This window comes from Thamnophis sirtalis, unplaced genomic scaffold (genome assembly GCF_051295495.1).
Source record: "Thamnophis sirtalis isolate CommonGarterSnake01/CBP01778 unplaced genomic scaffold, rThaSir2_p1.2 scaffold_9, whole genome shotgun sequence".
In the NCBI taxonomy this organism is placed as follows: domain Eukaryota; kingdom Metazoa; phylum Chordata; class Lepidosauria; order Squamata; family Natricidae; genus Thamnophis; species Thamnophis sirtalis.
This window is the reverse complement of record NW_028261389.1, coordinates 74,193,689-74,209,876: the sequence shown is the minus strand read 5'-3', so window position 1 is coordinate 74,209,876 and position 16,188 is coordinate 74,193,689. Positions and strand designations below refer to the sequence as shown.

Here is a 16,188-nt window from a genome sequence, read left to right as displayed (position 1 = left end):
TTCAGCTGCTGGCTCCGATTTCTAAGAAAGGATTATTCCGACTTAGAAGCCCCAGTTTGGGTTTCTCCCCCCCTTCCCCCCCCCTCTTCCTCACGGAAAGGCTACTTGTAATGTATAGATTTAATTATCGGGTAGAAATCTCACTGGGCCAGTCACATTCTTGACATTCTTTTCTCACAGGAAAAAAAAAAAAAAAAAATCCAGCCACTTGTTAGCTGACATGTCCGTCTCTCTGACACTTCCTGCCCCCTTAAAGAACAGAACGGGGGTCCCTTTTTTAAAAAGTGGTGTGTGTGTGTGTGTGTGTGTGTGTGTGTGTGTGTGTGTGTGTGTGTGTGACTGAAGCAAACCTCGAAGGGCAGCCAAACTGCAGGTGTGATGCAGTGGTGGGTTTCAAAAAATGTTGGAACCTCTTCTGTAGGTGTGGCCTGCTTTCCGGTTCCACTGGTGCAGAGGTGGGTTCCTACCAGTTCGCACCTATTCGGTAGAACTGGTTCGTCAAATCTACCGAACCGGTTAGAAGAGGTTCCACCAGTGGACCCGGAAAGCAGGCCACACCTACAGAAGAGGTTCCAAAAGTTTGTGAAACCCACCACTGGTCCTTGGATATGATTATTCTATCATGCTCCTATTTATAAAACTCAGTGCCTCTGTGAAAGGTAAGGATGACTACTGCGTTTGTGGTGCAATCAGAACATTGCGTGTGTTGAAGTTGTTTTAAGGCAAACCAAAGATGCCTTTTAAAAAACAAGTTGACATCCTATTCTTATGCATGCCAGTGCTGTGTGTGAGGCAATTTAAGGTGGTTCTGACAAGTGTCGTCGGCATCTTCATATCCGGTCACATGGGCGGCAAGCCACTCCCATCCGGTCACATGGGCAGCAAGCCACTCCCACAAAGGAGGCCACACCCACAGAGTAGGTTCGAACAATTTTTGAAACCCACCACTGCACTGGTGGAACCTCTTCTAACCGGTTCGGTAGATTTGACGAACCGGTTCTACTGAACTGGTGCGAACCGGTAGGAACCTACCTCTAGTGCGATGCCTGGGATGGGGGTGTGGGGCAGGATTTCCCCAGAGGATAATTGGTCAGCCTAGTTGTCGAGAAAGCAATTGTTCTTTTTTATTAAAAGTTTTAAAAAAATTTTTTTTTACAGATATATACCTCTCCCCCCGAACCCATCTCCCCCCCAACCTCTCCCCCCCCCCAACCTCCCAAAGCAAATATACGGTATAAACATTAACAACCATATTCGTACTGCAGGCCACTTCAGCTGACTGCTATCTGCAGTTCAGCGGTTCAAATCTCACCAGCTCAAGGTTGACTCAGCCTTCCATCCTTCCGAGGTGGGTGAAATAAGGACCCAGACTGTGGGTGCGATAGGCTGACTCTGTAAACCGCTTAGAGAAGGCTGAAAGCCCTATGAAGCGGTATAGAAGTCTAACTGCTATTGCTATTCTAAAATAAACAGACTTTAGCATCATCCCTCACTTGTACTAACTCCCCTTTTGTAAAGCTGACTTTAAACAAGTTGTATCATTCCTTGCTCATTCACTCATAAGCTAACTGGAGTTTCTTAGTCCCACATTTATTCTGAATATAATCAATCCATCTTCTCCATTCCAGCTTGTATTTCTCATTTGAGCGATCCTTAAGATATGCTGATATTTTAGCCATCTCTGCTAAGTTTCTTACTTTTAGTGTCCATTCTTGAATAGTAGGCAATTCTTCCTTCTTCCAATACTGCGCCACCAACTGTGGTAATTGTTCTTTAAGGATAACGTAGGGAAAGAAATGGTGGATTAAGAAATGTTTCGGGTTTTTTTTTACAATATTTTTTATTTTTAAACATAAAAAACAACAACATAAAAACATTCTCATCCCTTAAATACAGCATGTCGTTTGGTTACAAGTGTTTTTGCATCCATATTCTCAATTACATTTACAATCACAGATTTTTCATCTAATATAACTAAATACCTCTCTTTCATTATACAACGTATATTCAATTACGACTAGTATTTTTTTTTCTTTTCAATAAACCTAATTCCCTTACATTCTTGATTGCCTGTTTAATAACAATATACCTTTATATAATCACATATCCCACATATAAAAAAGATTTACCAACCATTTATATTTGTATATCGCTGTTTTCAATTATGTATAATCCCACCAATCATCTATCGAGTATGCTTATATTCATTATTGTCCTTGTACATCATACATTCAAACAAAAATGTTATTCCTTCATTTTTCAACAAGGTATTCTAAATAGTCACTTCATATATATACCAATTTTTAATTACTTCCTTATTAAAATTATTTATCAACAACAAGATATCTTTATAATATATACTTAGAGTTCTACATTATATCACCAATCCTCTATCAAGTATACATAAATTCATTGTTGTCCTTAACCATTTTAAAACAAAAAGTTCTAAAGTATTCAGTTCATACACAAACACACACACACACACACACACACACACACACACACGTGTTGTATTTGTGCTGATAAATAAATAAAGGGAGACTAGTATAGATCTATTTCAAGCTATTTAGCTCTCATCAGCTAGCCATACCCTTACTGGGATTCGAACCTGTGCTGTATTGCATCTTAGGCAGATGTGTTAACCACTAAGCCACAGAGTTCAACTCCTTATCAGCTCTAAACTCTAAATAGATACATACATACATACATACATACATACATACATACATACATACATACAAACAAACAAACAAACAAACAAACAAACAAACAAACAAACAAATATATCATTGATGGCGGCCCATTGTTGGCTGTCCAAATAAAATGTAGATACACATGGTCCTCGATCTGCAACCATTTCACTTAACGACGGTTCAGAGTTGAAAAACAGTGCAAATAAAATGTAGATACACATAGTCCTCGATCTGCAACCATTTCACTTAACGACAGTTCAGAGTTGAAAAACGGGGGACTCGTGACCCAGATCTTTAGGAGAAAGTGACTTCACAAAGCCAGAGATAGTCAAGCTGTTTTAGGAGAGGACCTTTTAAATAAATCCAGTGCAGGGTTAAACTGGATTCTATGGGAGAAGAATCCCCAGGAAAGCGAAGTCTGAGACAGCAATGGCACTTAGACTTATATACCGCTTCACAGTACTTTACAGGCCTCTCTAAGCGGTTTACAGAGTCTGCATGTTGCCTCCAACAATTTGGCAACAAGTGGGCAGAATCAGCCTGCAATCCTGCATTCTAACCACTGTGCCACTAGGAAGGAAAATGAGAAGGGAAGAAGGCAGGAAAGCAGGCAGGAAAGCAGGCAGGCAGGCAGGCAGGCAGGCAGGCAGGCAGGCAGGAAGGAAGGAAGGAAGGAAGGAAGGAAGGAAGGAAGGAAGGAGAGCAATAACATTTAGACTTACATATCACTTCACAGTGCTTTGCAGCCCTCTCTAAGCAGTTTACAGAGTCAGCCTCTTGCCCCCAACAATCTGGGTCCTCGTTTCACTCACCCTGGAGGGATGGAAGGCTGGGTCAACCTTGAGCTGGTGAGAATTGAACTCCTGGCAGTGGGCAGAGTCAGCTTGCAATCCTGCATTATAACCACTGTGCCACTAGGAAGGAAAATGAGAAAGGGAAGAAGGCAGGAAGGAAGGCAGGAAGGAAGGAAGGAAGGAAGGAAGGAAGGCAGGGAGGAAGGCAGGCAGGCAGGCAGGCAGGCAGGCAGGAAGGAAGGAAGGAAGGAAGGAAGGAAGGAAGGAAGGAGAAAAAGAGCAATAACGTTTAGACATATACCACTTTACAGTCCAATTTCCAATTTCCAATTTTAATAGATTTGTATGCCGCCCAATCGCGAAGGACTCCGGGCGGCTTACATAAAAACAGTTTAAAAGCATTTTAAAAAGTTTAAAATGCAGGACAGAAACGAGTTAAAAGAAGGACACAACATGCACTCGATCTTAATGGGACTGAAGGTCAATCTAGATCAACAGCCTATTACAAGGACAGGCTTTCCTTTTACAGCCCTCTCTAAGCGGTTTACAGAGTCAGCCTCTTGCCCCCAACAATCTGGGTCCTCATTTTACCCACCTCGGAAGGATGGAAATCTGACTCAATCTTGAGCCCAGTGAGATTCAAACTGCCAAATTGCAGTCAGCCGGCAGCTAGCAGAAGTAGCCGTGCAGTACCGCACTCTCACCACTGCGCCACCACGGCTCTTGATCTTCAAGGGATGATTTAAAGGAATGGAATGAATTATTTGCGTCTGGGGCATAATATAGGGCACATAGCGGAGCCTCGGTGGACTTTTCTGCGAAGAGAAACGCAACAACTATAAAAGTAGCCGGAGAAGATATTTTAGGACATCCTGAGAGACAGAACTGCAATAAATCACTGGGTCCCTGATGGCATTCGCTCGACCTCCGGGCAAAACTATGCAATTTGCAAATGTGTCCCTCAACTCGGGCTCAGTGCCAGCGAGTTGGAAGAGAGACAATGTGGCACCAGCTTCTGATAGGGGAGCCCCAGGTGGTTATAGGCCAGAATTAAGATGAGGGTTTTATTGACAGGTGCAGCATAAACTGATGTTTTGGGAGCCGTTTGCGAGGGCTGTATATTAGCCGATCTGATCAGCTTTGCTTCCTCCAAAAAATCTGGTTCTTCAAATAAGGAACATCTCCTTGGATGGCCTTGGTTTGGAGAACGGAAGCTGAAGACCAAAATAATTCATTGCAGACTACGAGGAGGTTAAATGACAGGCTGCAAATGACTCTGTTGCATATAGAATAGTATAAATAGAATAGAATAGAATAGGGAATAGAGTAGAATAGAATAGGGAATAGAATAGAATAGGGAATAGAGTAGAATAGAATAGAATAGGGAATAGAATAGAATAGGGAATAGAATAGAATAGGGAATAGAGTAGAATAGAATAGAATAGAATAGAATAAGGAATAGAATAGAATAGGAAATAAAGTAGAATGGAATAGAATAGAGTAGAATAGAATAGACTAAACAGAGTTGGAAGGGACCTTGGAGGTCTTCTAGTCCAACCCCCTGCTTAGGCAGGAAACCCTACACCACTTCAGACAAATAGTTATCCAATCTATTCTTAAAAACCTCCAGTGTTGGAGCATTCAAAACTTCTGGAGGCAAGTTGTTCCACCGATTAATTGTTTTAACTGTCAGGAAGTTTCTATTTAGTTCTCTAAGTTGCTTCTTTCCTTGTTTAGTTTCCACCCATTGCTTCTTGTCCTGCCCTCAGGTGCCTTGGAGAATAGCTTGACTCCCTCTTCTTTGTGGCAGCCTCTGATATATTGGAAGATTGCTATCATGTCTCCCCTAGTCCTTCTTTTCATTCAACTAGGCATACCCAGTTCCTGCAACCGTTCCTCATATGTTTTAGCCTCCAGTCCCCTAATCTTTGTTGCTCTTCTCTGCACTCTTTCCAGAGTCTCAACATCTTTTTTATATCGTGGCGACCAAAACTGAAGGCAGTATTTATTTTAAAAAGTATTTATTAGTTTCCATCCATTGCTTTTGTCTTGTCTTCAGGTGCTTTGGAGAATAGCTTGACCTCCTTCTTTATGCCAACCCCAAATCATTGGAATACAACTATCATGTCATCCATTGTCCTTCTTTTCATAAGACTAGACATACCCAATTCCAGCAACTGTTCTTCATATGTTTTAGCCTCCAGTCCCCTAATCATCTTTGTTGCTCTTCTCTGCACTCTTTCCAGAGTCTCAGCATCTTTTTTACACTGTGGAGACCAAAATTTATTGCCCAACAGTTAAAGCATCTCTCGCTATGACCTCCATTTCCTTGCTCCAAGTCTAAATTTTAGCCTTTCCTCCTCCTGCCCCTTTTAAGGTGAAAACTATTTGTGTATAAAGTGTGCCATCTGGCCAATATTTAACCAATTTGCTAATTAGGATAGAGAGAGATACTTTTTCAAATGGCTTCAGGCGGTCCAGACTTCGCTCTTCAGACAATCAGAAAAGAGGATCGCACGACATTGCCGCTGTCGTAAATATGAATCAGGGGTCAAGCATCGGAACGTAAATCGTGTCACTATGGGGATGCCGCAACGTTTACAAGTGCGAAAAATGTCACTTTTTCCATGCCGTCATAACTTTGAACAGTCACTGTGAACGGCTGTAAATCGAGGACTACTTGTGCTTGGATAGGAGACCACCAGAAAATATGGATTGGACAAGGGGCACACAGAGCCCTCCCTAAGCCGTTGCCCCAGCTTAGCTCCACCGCGCAGGCACCTCTCACCGGCCAGCTGATTTCCGGGTGTCTGCCATGTAGGCACGGGGAGGCGGGGCACATGTGTGAGATGTGTGCGTATACACGGGGGGATCCCGGAGGGGTGTGGCGCACCCCCCGCAACCCATTTTTGAGAGGAGCTTCCAGTTTAGGGGGGGGGAGTACGGCCCACCAGGAGGAGACTCTATGGAAAGAGGCGGGTTTTCAGTTGGCTCAACCATTGATAGGGCTTTCAGTTAGGACAGATGGAGGACAAAGGACGCTGTGCTAGGAGGAGACTCTATGGTGCAGGAACCGGACTTCCGGTCGGCTCCAGAATTGAACGATGGGCTTCCGGTTAGGACTTTTGTGGCTCCCGGTGTTTTCTTTTCTGTGGGAAACGGGTCAAGATTCAAGATTTAATGAATTTGTATGCTGCCCAATCCCGAAGGACTCCGGGCGGCTTACATAAAAACAGTTTTAAAAATACTAAAAAATTTAAAATACAAAGACAAAGCAAGTTAAAAGAACACAACATGCACTCAACCTTCGTGGGGCTGGAACTCAATCAAGGGTCAACAGCCCCAGGCCTGCCGGAATAGCCAGGTCTTAGTAGACTTTCGGAAGGCCGAGAGAGTGGGGAGGGTCCGGATCTCAGGGGGTAGATCGTTCCATAGGGCCGGGGCAGCTACAGAGAAGGCCCTCCCCCGAGGAGCCGCCAGACGACATTGTCTAGTCGACGGCACCCGGAGAAGGCCCATCCTGTGAGATCTTATCGGACGCTGGGAGGTATGTGGCAGGAGGCGGTCTCGTAGATATCCAGCAGTGGTGGGTTTCAAAAATTGTTCGAACCTACTCTGTGGGTGTGGTCTCCTTTGTAGGAGTGGCTTGCCGCCCATGTGACCGGATATGAAGATGCCGACGACACTTATCAGAACCACCTTAAATTACCTCACACACTGCACTGGCATGCATAAGAATAGGATGTAAACTTGTTTTTTAAAAGGCATCTTGGGTTTGCGTGAAAACAACTTCAACACACGCAATGTTCTGATTGCACCACAAACGCAGTAGTCATCCTTACCTTTCACAGAGGCACTGAGTTTTATAAATAGGAGCATGATAGTGTAGAATAATCATATCCAAGGACCAGTGGTGGGTTTCAAAAAATCTTGGAACCTCTTCTGTAGGTGTGGCCTGCTTCCCAGGTCAACTGATGGAACCTCTTCTAACCGGTTCGGTAGATTTGACGAACCGGTTCTACCGAATAGGTGCGAACTGGTAGGAACCCACCTCTGATATCCAGGTCCTAGGCCATGTAGGGCTTTAAAGGTGATAACCAGCACCATGAAGCGCGTCCGGAGACCAATAGGGAGCCAGTGCAGCTCGCGGAGGATAGGTGTAACATGGGTGTATCTCGGTACACCCAATATCGCTCGCGCGGCTGCATTCTGGACCAATTGTAGTCTCCGAACACTTTTCCAAATGGCTCTTTTGAGTGTTTAAGGTTGTCAACCCCTATTGATGTAAGTTGCATAGTGATAAAAGTGAGAGGAGGCTTACCAGAGAAGACACACAAGATAGGATGCAAGTGTGTCAGTCCCCTTGTGGTCTCATTGCAGACTTTCCCAGCAGAGTCTCTTCCGAAATAGCAACACCCTTCTGGGAAACTTCACCGTATCCGAGTTCTTCTACTGAGAATATCCACCAGGGATGAAGGCACAATCCGAGTTCCACCGTGTGCCTAAATAATCCTTGGATTTTGGGAACCGCTGGGGGATTTCAGGACTGGCTTTCAGGGTAGAAAGTTGGTTGCCATCAACTAGTTTGGAAGTTGCTAAGGCAGAGCTCAAGAGTGGTCAGATCTTTAGCTGTGCTAAAAGTAAAAAAGGGAGCTGAAGAGGAAGTAGGGCCATTGGAAGTGGTGATGGTGAAAAGATAGAACTCCATAGTTCTTATGTTGTGTCTGTCTTTTCTGCCTTCGGAGGAAATGGGGAGTCCTAGTTGGTCACTGCTATACCTGGAGGAAATAAATCCGAACAACCGAGTTGAAAGAGACTCTGGAGGTCTTCTAGACCAACCTCCTGCTCAAGCAAGAGACCCTAGGCCATTTGGGACAAATGGTTGTCCTATCTTCTCTCTCTCTCTTTCTCTCTCTCCCTCTCTCTCTCCCCCCTCTCTCCTCCCTCCCTCCCCCATCTCCTTCTCCCACTCCCCCACCCTCCCTCTTCCTCCTTCCCTTTTCCTGTATTTCTCTTCCTGTCTGTCCCCCTCCTCTCTCATTTGGAGGACCAGATGTTCACCTAGATAGGCCACAGCTTCATCATCAGTCGAACAATGAATCTCCCTCCCTCCCTCTCTCTCTCTCTCCCTCCCCACTTACAGCCATTTATTTAGCGACTGTTTGAAGTTACAACAGCACTGAAAAAAGTAATTTATGACCATTTTTAAAAATGCTTACAACCGTTGTAGCATCCCTATGGTCATGTGATCAAAATTCATCCGCTTGGTAACTGACTCATATTTATGACCATTGCCGTGCCCCCAGATCACTATCAGGAGTAAGCAACAAGAGCTTCCTATTAGGAGTAAGCAACAGGTGGTTCCTATCTGTAGTAAGCAACCTGTAAGCAACAGGAGCTTCCTATCAGGATGTAAGCAACAGAAACTTCCTATCAGGAGTAAACAATGAGTAAGCAACAGGAGCTTCCTATCAGGAGTAAGCAATGAGTAAGCAACAAATAAGCAACAGGAACTTCCTATCAGGAGTACGCAATGAGTAAGCAACAGGAGCTTCCTATCAGGAGTAAGCAACGAGTAAGCAACAAATAAGCAACAGGAGCTTTCTATCAGGAGTAAGCAATGAGTAAGCAACAGGAGCTTCCTATCAGGAGTAAGTAACGAGTAAGCAACGGGAGCTTTCTATCAGGAGTAAGCGACAAATAAGCAACAGGAGCTTCCTATCAGGAGTAAGTAATGAGTAAGCAACAGGAGCTTCCTATCAGGAGTAAGCAACGAGTAAGCAACAGGAGCTTCCTATCAGGAGTAAGTAATGAGTAATCAACAGGAGCTTCCTATCAGGAGTAAGTAATGAGTAATCAACAGGAGCTTCCTATCAGGAGTAAGTAATGAGTAAGCAACAGGAGCTTCCTATCAGGAGTAAGTAATGAGTAAGCAACAGGAGCTTCCTAGCGTCTAACAACAGCCTCTTCTCTGCTTGCAAAGCCAAATGGTACAGCAGTATCTGCAACAACAATATGTACATCACGCAGCATAGATGTTTACATTTGGCCGAGAGCCTAGGAAAAAAATGCTCAGCTGTCTGGTGTTCTCCTGCCTCCCCGCCCCCCCAAAAAAACTTTAATTGACGTGCTGGGGTCCAAATACCTATCTAAAGCAGTTTGGTTTCTAAAAAATATTTCTGGTCATGGGAAGTGATCAATACAGGTAGTTCTTGACTTACCGGTACAGCCCTTCGTTTCGGAAACCTTTGAAGTTACAATGGCAGTGAAAAAATTGCATTACAGCAAACACGCCCACAGAACGGGTAGTAAAAAAAAAATTTGGTCTGGAGGTGGCTGATGAGGAAGAGGAGGAACAGCTGGGTGGAGTGTCTGGTATGCAGAAGACAGAGGAGAGGAGAGCAGTGGAAATCTATGGGCCGGTCCTTGGGACGGAAGAGCCACTGCTGCTAGCGAAGCCCCACCCTAGCTCTGGGGATAAGAGGCAGGGGGCAGAGATGAATAGATGTGACAGAGGAGAGGAGAGCAGTGGAAATCTATGGGCCGGTCCTTGGGACAGATGAGCCACTGCTGCTAGCGAAGCCCCATCTTAGCTCTGGGGATAAAAGGCAGGGGGCGGAGATGAATAGATGTGACAGAGGAGAGGAGAGCAGTAGAAATCTATGGGCCGGTCCTTGGGACAGATGAGCCACTGCTGCTAGCGAAGCCCCATCTTAGCTCTGGGATAAAAGGCAGGGGGCGGAGATGAATAAATGTGGCAGAGGAGAGGAGAGCAGTGGAAATCTATGGGCTGATCCTCGGGACGGAAGAGCCACTGCTGCTAGCAAAGCCCCACCTTAGCTCTGGGGATAAAAGGCAGGGGGCGGAGATGAATAGATGTGACAGAGGAGAGGAGAGCAGTAGAAATCTATGGGCCGGTCCTTGGGACAGATGAGCCACTGCTGCTAGCGAAGCCCCATCTTAGCTCTGGGATAAAAGGCAGGGGGCAGAGATGAATAGATGTGGCAGAGGAGAGGAGAGCAGTGGAAATCTATGGGCTGATCCTCGGGACGGAAGAGCCACTGCTGCTAGCAAAGCCCCACCTTAGCTCTGGGGATAAAAGGCAGGGGGCAGAGATGAATAGATGTGACAGACAACTACTCATCTTTCAGTTGGACGGACTTGCTAGCTAGAAACTTTTTGGCTGGCGCTCCTCATAAAGGAATCAGGGATTTAACTACAGAGAGTTGGTCTTAGGAAACTGGGTCAGAACAGGGTATACGCTTGGGACTAATTTGAGTCTTCATTCAGACGAAGTGCAATGTAATGTAAGCTCGGGCAATCTTAAGAGTTTTATTATTCCCACGGCAAAAGGTGAGCTTGGTTGGGCCTGGGAGAGGCTGCTGGTGTCAATCAACATCCGATCATTCATAATAACAAACATTTCGCTTCTCATCCAAGAAGCTTCCTCAGTTCTGACTGAATGGTGGAGGATGATGATTCTCGGATGAGAAGCAAAACGTTTTCAAGGGAAAAAAAAAACCTCAAGAAAATCCATTTGTGTTTTTGGGGAAAAAAGCACAGCTTAATGTTGTTTTGCCAGGATCTTTACTGTTTGGGCTGGGTGGGGTTGGACTAGAAGACCTCCAAGGTCCCTTCCGCTCTGTTCTTCGTTAGTCCTTGACTTAATGGTACAACAATTCCTTTAGTGTCCATTCAGAGTTGCAACAGCACTGAGGGAAAAAAAGACAGTTTTTCACACTTAGGACTGTTGTGGCCATTGATCAAAATTCAGATGCTTGGCAACTGACTCATATTTATGACGGTTGCAGAATCCCAGGCTCACATGATCCCCTTTTGCGACCTTCTGACCAGCAAGGTCAATGGGGGAAGCCAGATTCACTTAACAACTATGTCTCTAACTGCAGTGATTCACTTATCGTAACCACGGTGGCAAGAAAGGTCGTAAAATGGGGTAAAAGTTGACAAATGTCTTGACTTTAGCAACAGAAATTTTGGGCTCAGTCGTGGTCGTGAAATAACCACAAGGAAGGTCGTAAAATGGGGTAAGGTTAACAATGTCCCACTTAGCAACCGAAAATTGGGGCTCAATTGTGGTCCTATGTCAAGGACTACCTGTATTTATAGTGTATCTCACTTAGCAACACAAACTTGGGGCTCAATTGTGCTTGTATGTCGAGGACTTACCTAGATTTCCGGTGCATCTCACTTAGCAACAGAAACCTGGGTCTCAATTGTGGTCGTATGTCGAGGACCACCTGTATTTCCAATGCTCTTTACCGCTACGGCAGAAGGTTAGACTAGAAGACCTCCAAGGCTCCTACCAACTCTTCTTATTCCCTATTCCCTATATTTTAAGGGTGTTCTTTAAGACGCTGTTGGAAGAAATGTCCTTCTGGGTTCAGTTCCAAGTAGGGAAAAAGACACTGGAAACATGGAGGCTGCTTGGAAAGATGGCTTAATGGTGGCCAGCATCACATGGCTTGAGCTCCTGAACAGAAAAGGGGGATCACATGCTTCCAGATGTTGGGTGGAGATGAAAAAGAGACCGAGATGCTGAAAGTCCCCCGGTTTTATGCCCTCTCTGGCCTTTGATCTTGATCTTGCATTCTGATTGGTTGCCAGACTCCCATGGGAGGGGCAACTCTGTAGACCAGTGTTTCTCAACCTTGGCAACCTGAAGATGTCCGGACTTCAACTCCCAGAATTCCCCAGCCAGCATTCGCTGGCTGGGGAATTCTGGGAGTTGAAGTCCGGACATCTTCAAGTTGCCAAGGTTGAGAAACACTGCTGTAGACTGTGTTTTGAGTCCCAAATATTGGTTGTCTTGCTGGCTGATGTAATTTTCCCAAGTGCCTTGCAGTGATTTTCTGGAGAAGGCTAACCCTACCTTACGTTATGTAGAATAGAGCAGCCCAAGCTTCGTTGACAAAGGTGGGTGGGTGGGTGGGGGAGAGGCAGGAAGCCGCAGGGGGCTCCTTTGTGTTTTTTAAAAAAACACGTTTCTCCCTTTTCCCACCCAGGGAAATATAATATTCTGCCTTCTTAATATTTCCCAGGATATTTCAGTTTTCGAGGGGTTTTAACTCCCTGCAACTCCTTAAATAGCGTCTCCCACCCGCTTAGGGGCACCTTGCAGTGACCACAGGGCAAATCGCCCCGCAGAGCTGCCAGGAGTTCGAGCCCACCGGGTCCCCCTCCGCTGCCCAGATCTAACGGGGAAAGTCGGATCAAAAGGAAATCTTAAAGCCCCAAGACCCCACCTTCTGATTCCGCGTGACGGTGGAAGGATCCCCTCCTCCCCGTCCCCTTTCATGTTCATACACGGCTAAAGAGCCGGCGCTCGTCCCCCCCCCCTTGTTGCACTTCTATAGGCAAAACCCGGGAGCGCTAATCCTATTAAAGCGCTCGTGTCATTTTTTTTTGAAGAGCGGGGGGGGGCTGGTCCCGGCGCGCGTGGGATGAAAGCCCCCTCGCCATTGGCCACCCCGAGAGCGAAAGGGGCGGGGCGGGGCTGGCAAGGAAGGCTATTTAAGCGCGGGCACCTCCGTCGGGCACGGAGAGAGCCGGTGGCTCGGGACGAGCTGGCTGGCTAAAGGGAGGGGGGCCACGTTTGTGTGCGGCCGGGCGGTCAGCCATTCGTCTCCAGCCGGCCGGGCGTCTCTTCATTTCCGCGGCTGCCCCTTCTCAGGCCAAGGGGGACCGAGTCATGCCGGTGCGCCCGTGAGGAAGACCCCCCCCCCCGGGCCATGCCGCCTCTTCCTCAGCCTCGACCCCGGGCGTGGAAAGCCGAGCCGGCGGGGCCGCCCTCTCTGCGCTGAAGAAGGGGCTGCGGAGGAGGAGGAGGAGGAGGAGGAAGAAGAGGAGGAGGAGGAAGGGGCTGGCGATGCGGGCCGGTCTGTAGAAGGGGGTGTTGGAAGAGGCCGAAAGCGGCTTCGGCCGGGCGATGCCCGCCCCCGCATCATTCCGCACCCAGCATGGAGAAGTCGAGTAGCGAAGACTCCTCCATCCGCCGGAGCCCGTCCGTGGACAGCAAGGACTCCGACTTCGCCAAAGCCTCGCCGACGGGCAAGCGCTTCAACCGGGGCTTCACGGCCGGCGCTTTCTACGGCACGACCGGACCCCGCCGCCAAGGCCGAAGCGGCGCCGCTGGGGCTGCCGGTGGGGCGCCCGCGGGCTCCGGCTTGCCAAGGGACGAGCCCCGCAACAACGCCGCCGCCGCCACCAGCAGCAACAAATACCTGGTTTTTTACCTGGATCTATCCTTTGTTTTCCTCCTAGAGTTTAAGAAGTGCAGCATGGCCAGAGGCTGCTTGTGCTGCCTGAAGTACATGATGTTCCTTTTCAATTTGGTCTTTTGGGTGAGTAAAAGCCCGATTGGGAGAGGAGGGGGGGGTCCTCTCCCTCTCTCTCTCCCCCTCCCCTCTTTTCTTCTACCTGCCTCTTCTCCTTGCGGGGATTAAACAACCCCCTTTACTTTCTCTTGACTTTCCCTGGATAATCTCGGCTGGGGGGGGGAATGGGGGGGAATTGTGGCATTGGGGGGTCTTGACTGTATTCCGTTTTTTTTTCTACCTGTCTCTTCTGCAGGGATTAAATCCACCCCCCCCCACTTTCTCATACCTTTCCCTGGATCATCTCAGCTGGGATGGGGTGGGGGGGCATGGGGGAATGGCATGGGGGGATTGTGGCATTTGGAGGGGGGGGTCTTGACTGTATTCTGTTATTTTCTAACTGCCTTTTCTGCAGGGATTAAATCCACCCCCCCCCCACACTTTCTCTTGACTTTCCCTGGATCATCTCAGCTGGGATGGAGTGGAGGGGGCATGGGGGGATTGTGGCATTTGGGGGGGGGTCTTGACTGTATTCTGTTATTTTCTAACTGCCTCTTCTGCAGGGATTAAATCCACCCCCCCCCACTTTCTCATACCTTTCCCTGGATAATCTCAGATGGGGTGGGTTGGGGGGCATGGGGGGAATTGTGGCATTTGGGGGTCTTGACTGTATTCTGTTATTTTCTACCTGTCTCTTCTGCAGGGATTAAATCCACCCCACCCACTTTCTCATACCTTTCCCTGGATAATCTCAGCTGGGATGGGGTGGGGGGGCATGGGAGAATGGCATGGGGGGGAATTGTGGCATTTGGGGGTCTTGACTGTATTCTGTTATTTTCAACCTGTCTCTTCTGCAGGGATTAAATACCCCCTCACCCACTTTCTCATACCTTTCCCTGGATCATCTCAGCTGGGATGGGGTGGGGGGGGCATGGGAGAATGGCATGGGGGGGGGGAATTGTGCCATTTGGGGGTCTTGACTATATTCCGTTTTTTTTTCTACCTGTCTCTTCTGCGGGGATTAAATCCAACCTCCCCCCCCCACTCCACACTTTCTCTTGACTTTCTCTGGATCATCTCAGCTGGGATGGGGTGGGGGGGCATGGGGAAATGGCATGGGGGGATTGTGGCATTTTTTGGGGGGGGTCTTGACTGTATTCTGTTATTTTCTAACTGCCTCTTCTGCAGGGATTAAATCCACCTCCCCCCCCCACTTTCTCATGACTTTCCCTGGACATTCACAGCCTGGATTTTATGGGGGTGGGTAATGGGGGAATGGCATGGGGGGAATTGTGGCATTTGTGGGGGGGGGGGTCTTGACTGTATTCTGTTATTTTCTAACTGCCTCTTCTGCAGGGATTAAATCCCACCCACCCCCCTTTCTCATGACTTTCCCTGGACATTCCCAGCCTGGATTTTATGGGGTGGTGGGTGGGTGGGAGGAATGGCACCTTTTGGGGCAATTGTGGCATTTGGGGGGTGGGTCATCTTGTCTGCAAGGATTAAATCCCCCCCCCTTTCTCATGACTTTCCCTGGACAATCCCAGCCTGGATTTTATGGGGGTGGGGAAGGGGGGAATGGCATGGGTGGAATTGTGGCATTTTGGGGGGGGGGTGTCTTGGCTGGATTCCGTTTTTTTTCTACCTGTCTCCTCTGCAGGGATTAAATCCCCCCCCTCTTTCTCTTGACTTTCCCAGGAAAATCCCAGGTGGGATTTGTTGGGGAAGTGGGGAGGGGATAGGGAGGGGGGGTGTCGAATGGCACCTTTTGGGGGAATTGTGGCAATTGGGGGTTCTTGAGTGTATTCCGTTTTTTCCAACTCTCTCTTTTGCAGGGATTAAATCCCCCCCCCCCATTTTTCTCATGCCTTTCCCTGGATATTCCATTTTTTTTTCTACCTGTCTCTTCTGCAGGGATTAAATCCTTCCCCCCACCTCCATTCTAGTCTCTTCCCTTCTTTCTCCTGACTTCCCCCTTGATAATCCCAGCCTGGATTTGCTGGAGTGGGGGGGGGGAGAATGGCACCTTTTGGGGGAGGTGTGGCATTTGGGGGTCCTTCAGCACCCTGTTTTTTTCCTCTGCTTTCCTAGGAATAACCCCTCCCCCTCCTACTCTCCCCTTCCTTTTGCCTGACATTCACTGGACAATCCCAGAACCCCAGCCTGGATTTGCTGGGAGTGGAGAATGACACCTTTTGGGGAGGTGTGGCAATTTGGGGGTTCTTGAGTACCCCATTTTTTCTTCTATCTGTCTCTTCTGTAGGGATAACCCCTCCCCTTCCATTCCCCTGATTTTACCTTGACGACCCCAACCTGGATTTTCTGCGGGGGTGGTGGTGGTGGTGGGGAGTCACCTTTTGGGGAGGT

At 47.6% G+C, this 16,188-nt stretch overlaps 1 protein-coding gene across 2 annotated transcripts in view; it reads left to right on the top strand.

Moving 5' to 3' along the window:
* Positions 1–16,188, top strand: part of TSPAN9 (tetraspanin 9) — a 114,001-nt gene that overhangs the window by 45,196 nt on the left and 52,617 nt on the right. Inside the window, exon 3 of one of the 2 annotated variants that reach the window (XM_087722266.1) lies at positions 13,769–13,848. In XM_087722266.1, coding sequence (XP_087578392.1) covers positions 13,786–13,848 — 63 coding nt within the window. In that variant the 5' untranslated portion in view covers positions 13,769–13,785. Of the gene's footprint in view, positions 1–13,177; positions 13,849–16,188 lie in introns of those variants that run through there. The other variant, XM_087722265.1, reaches the window with a different exon arrangement.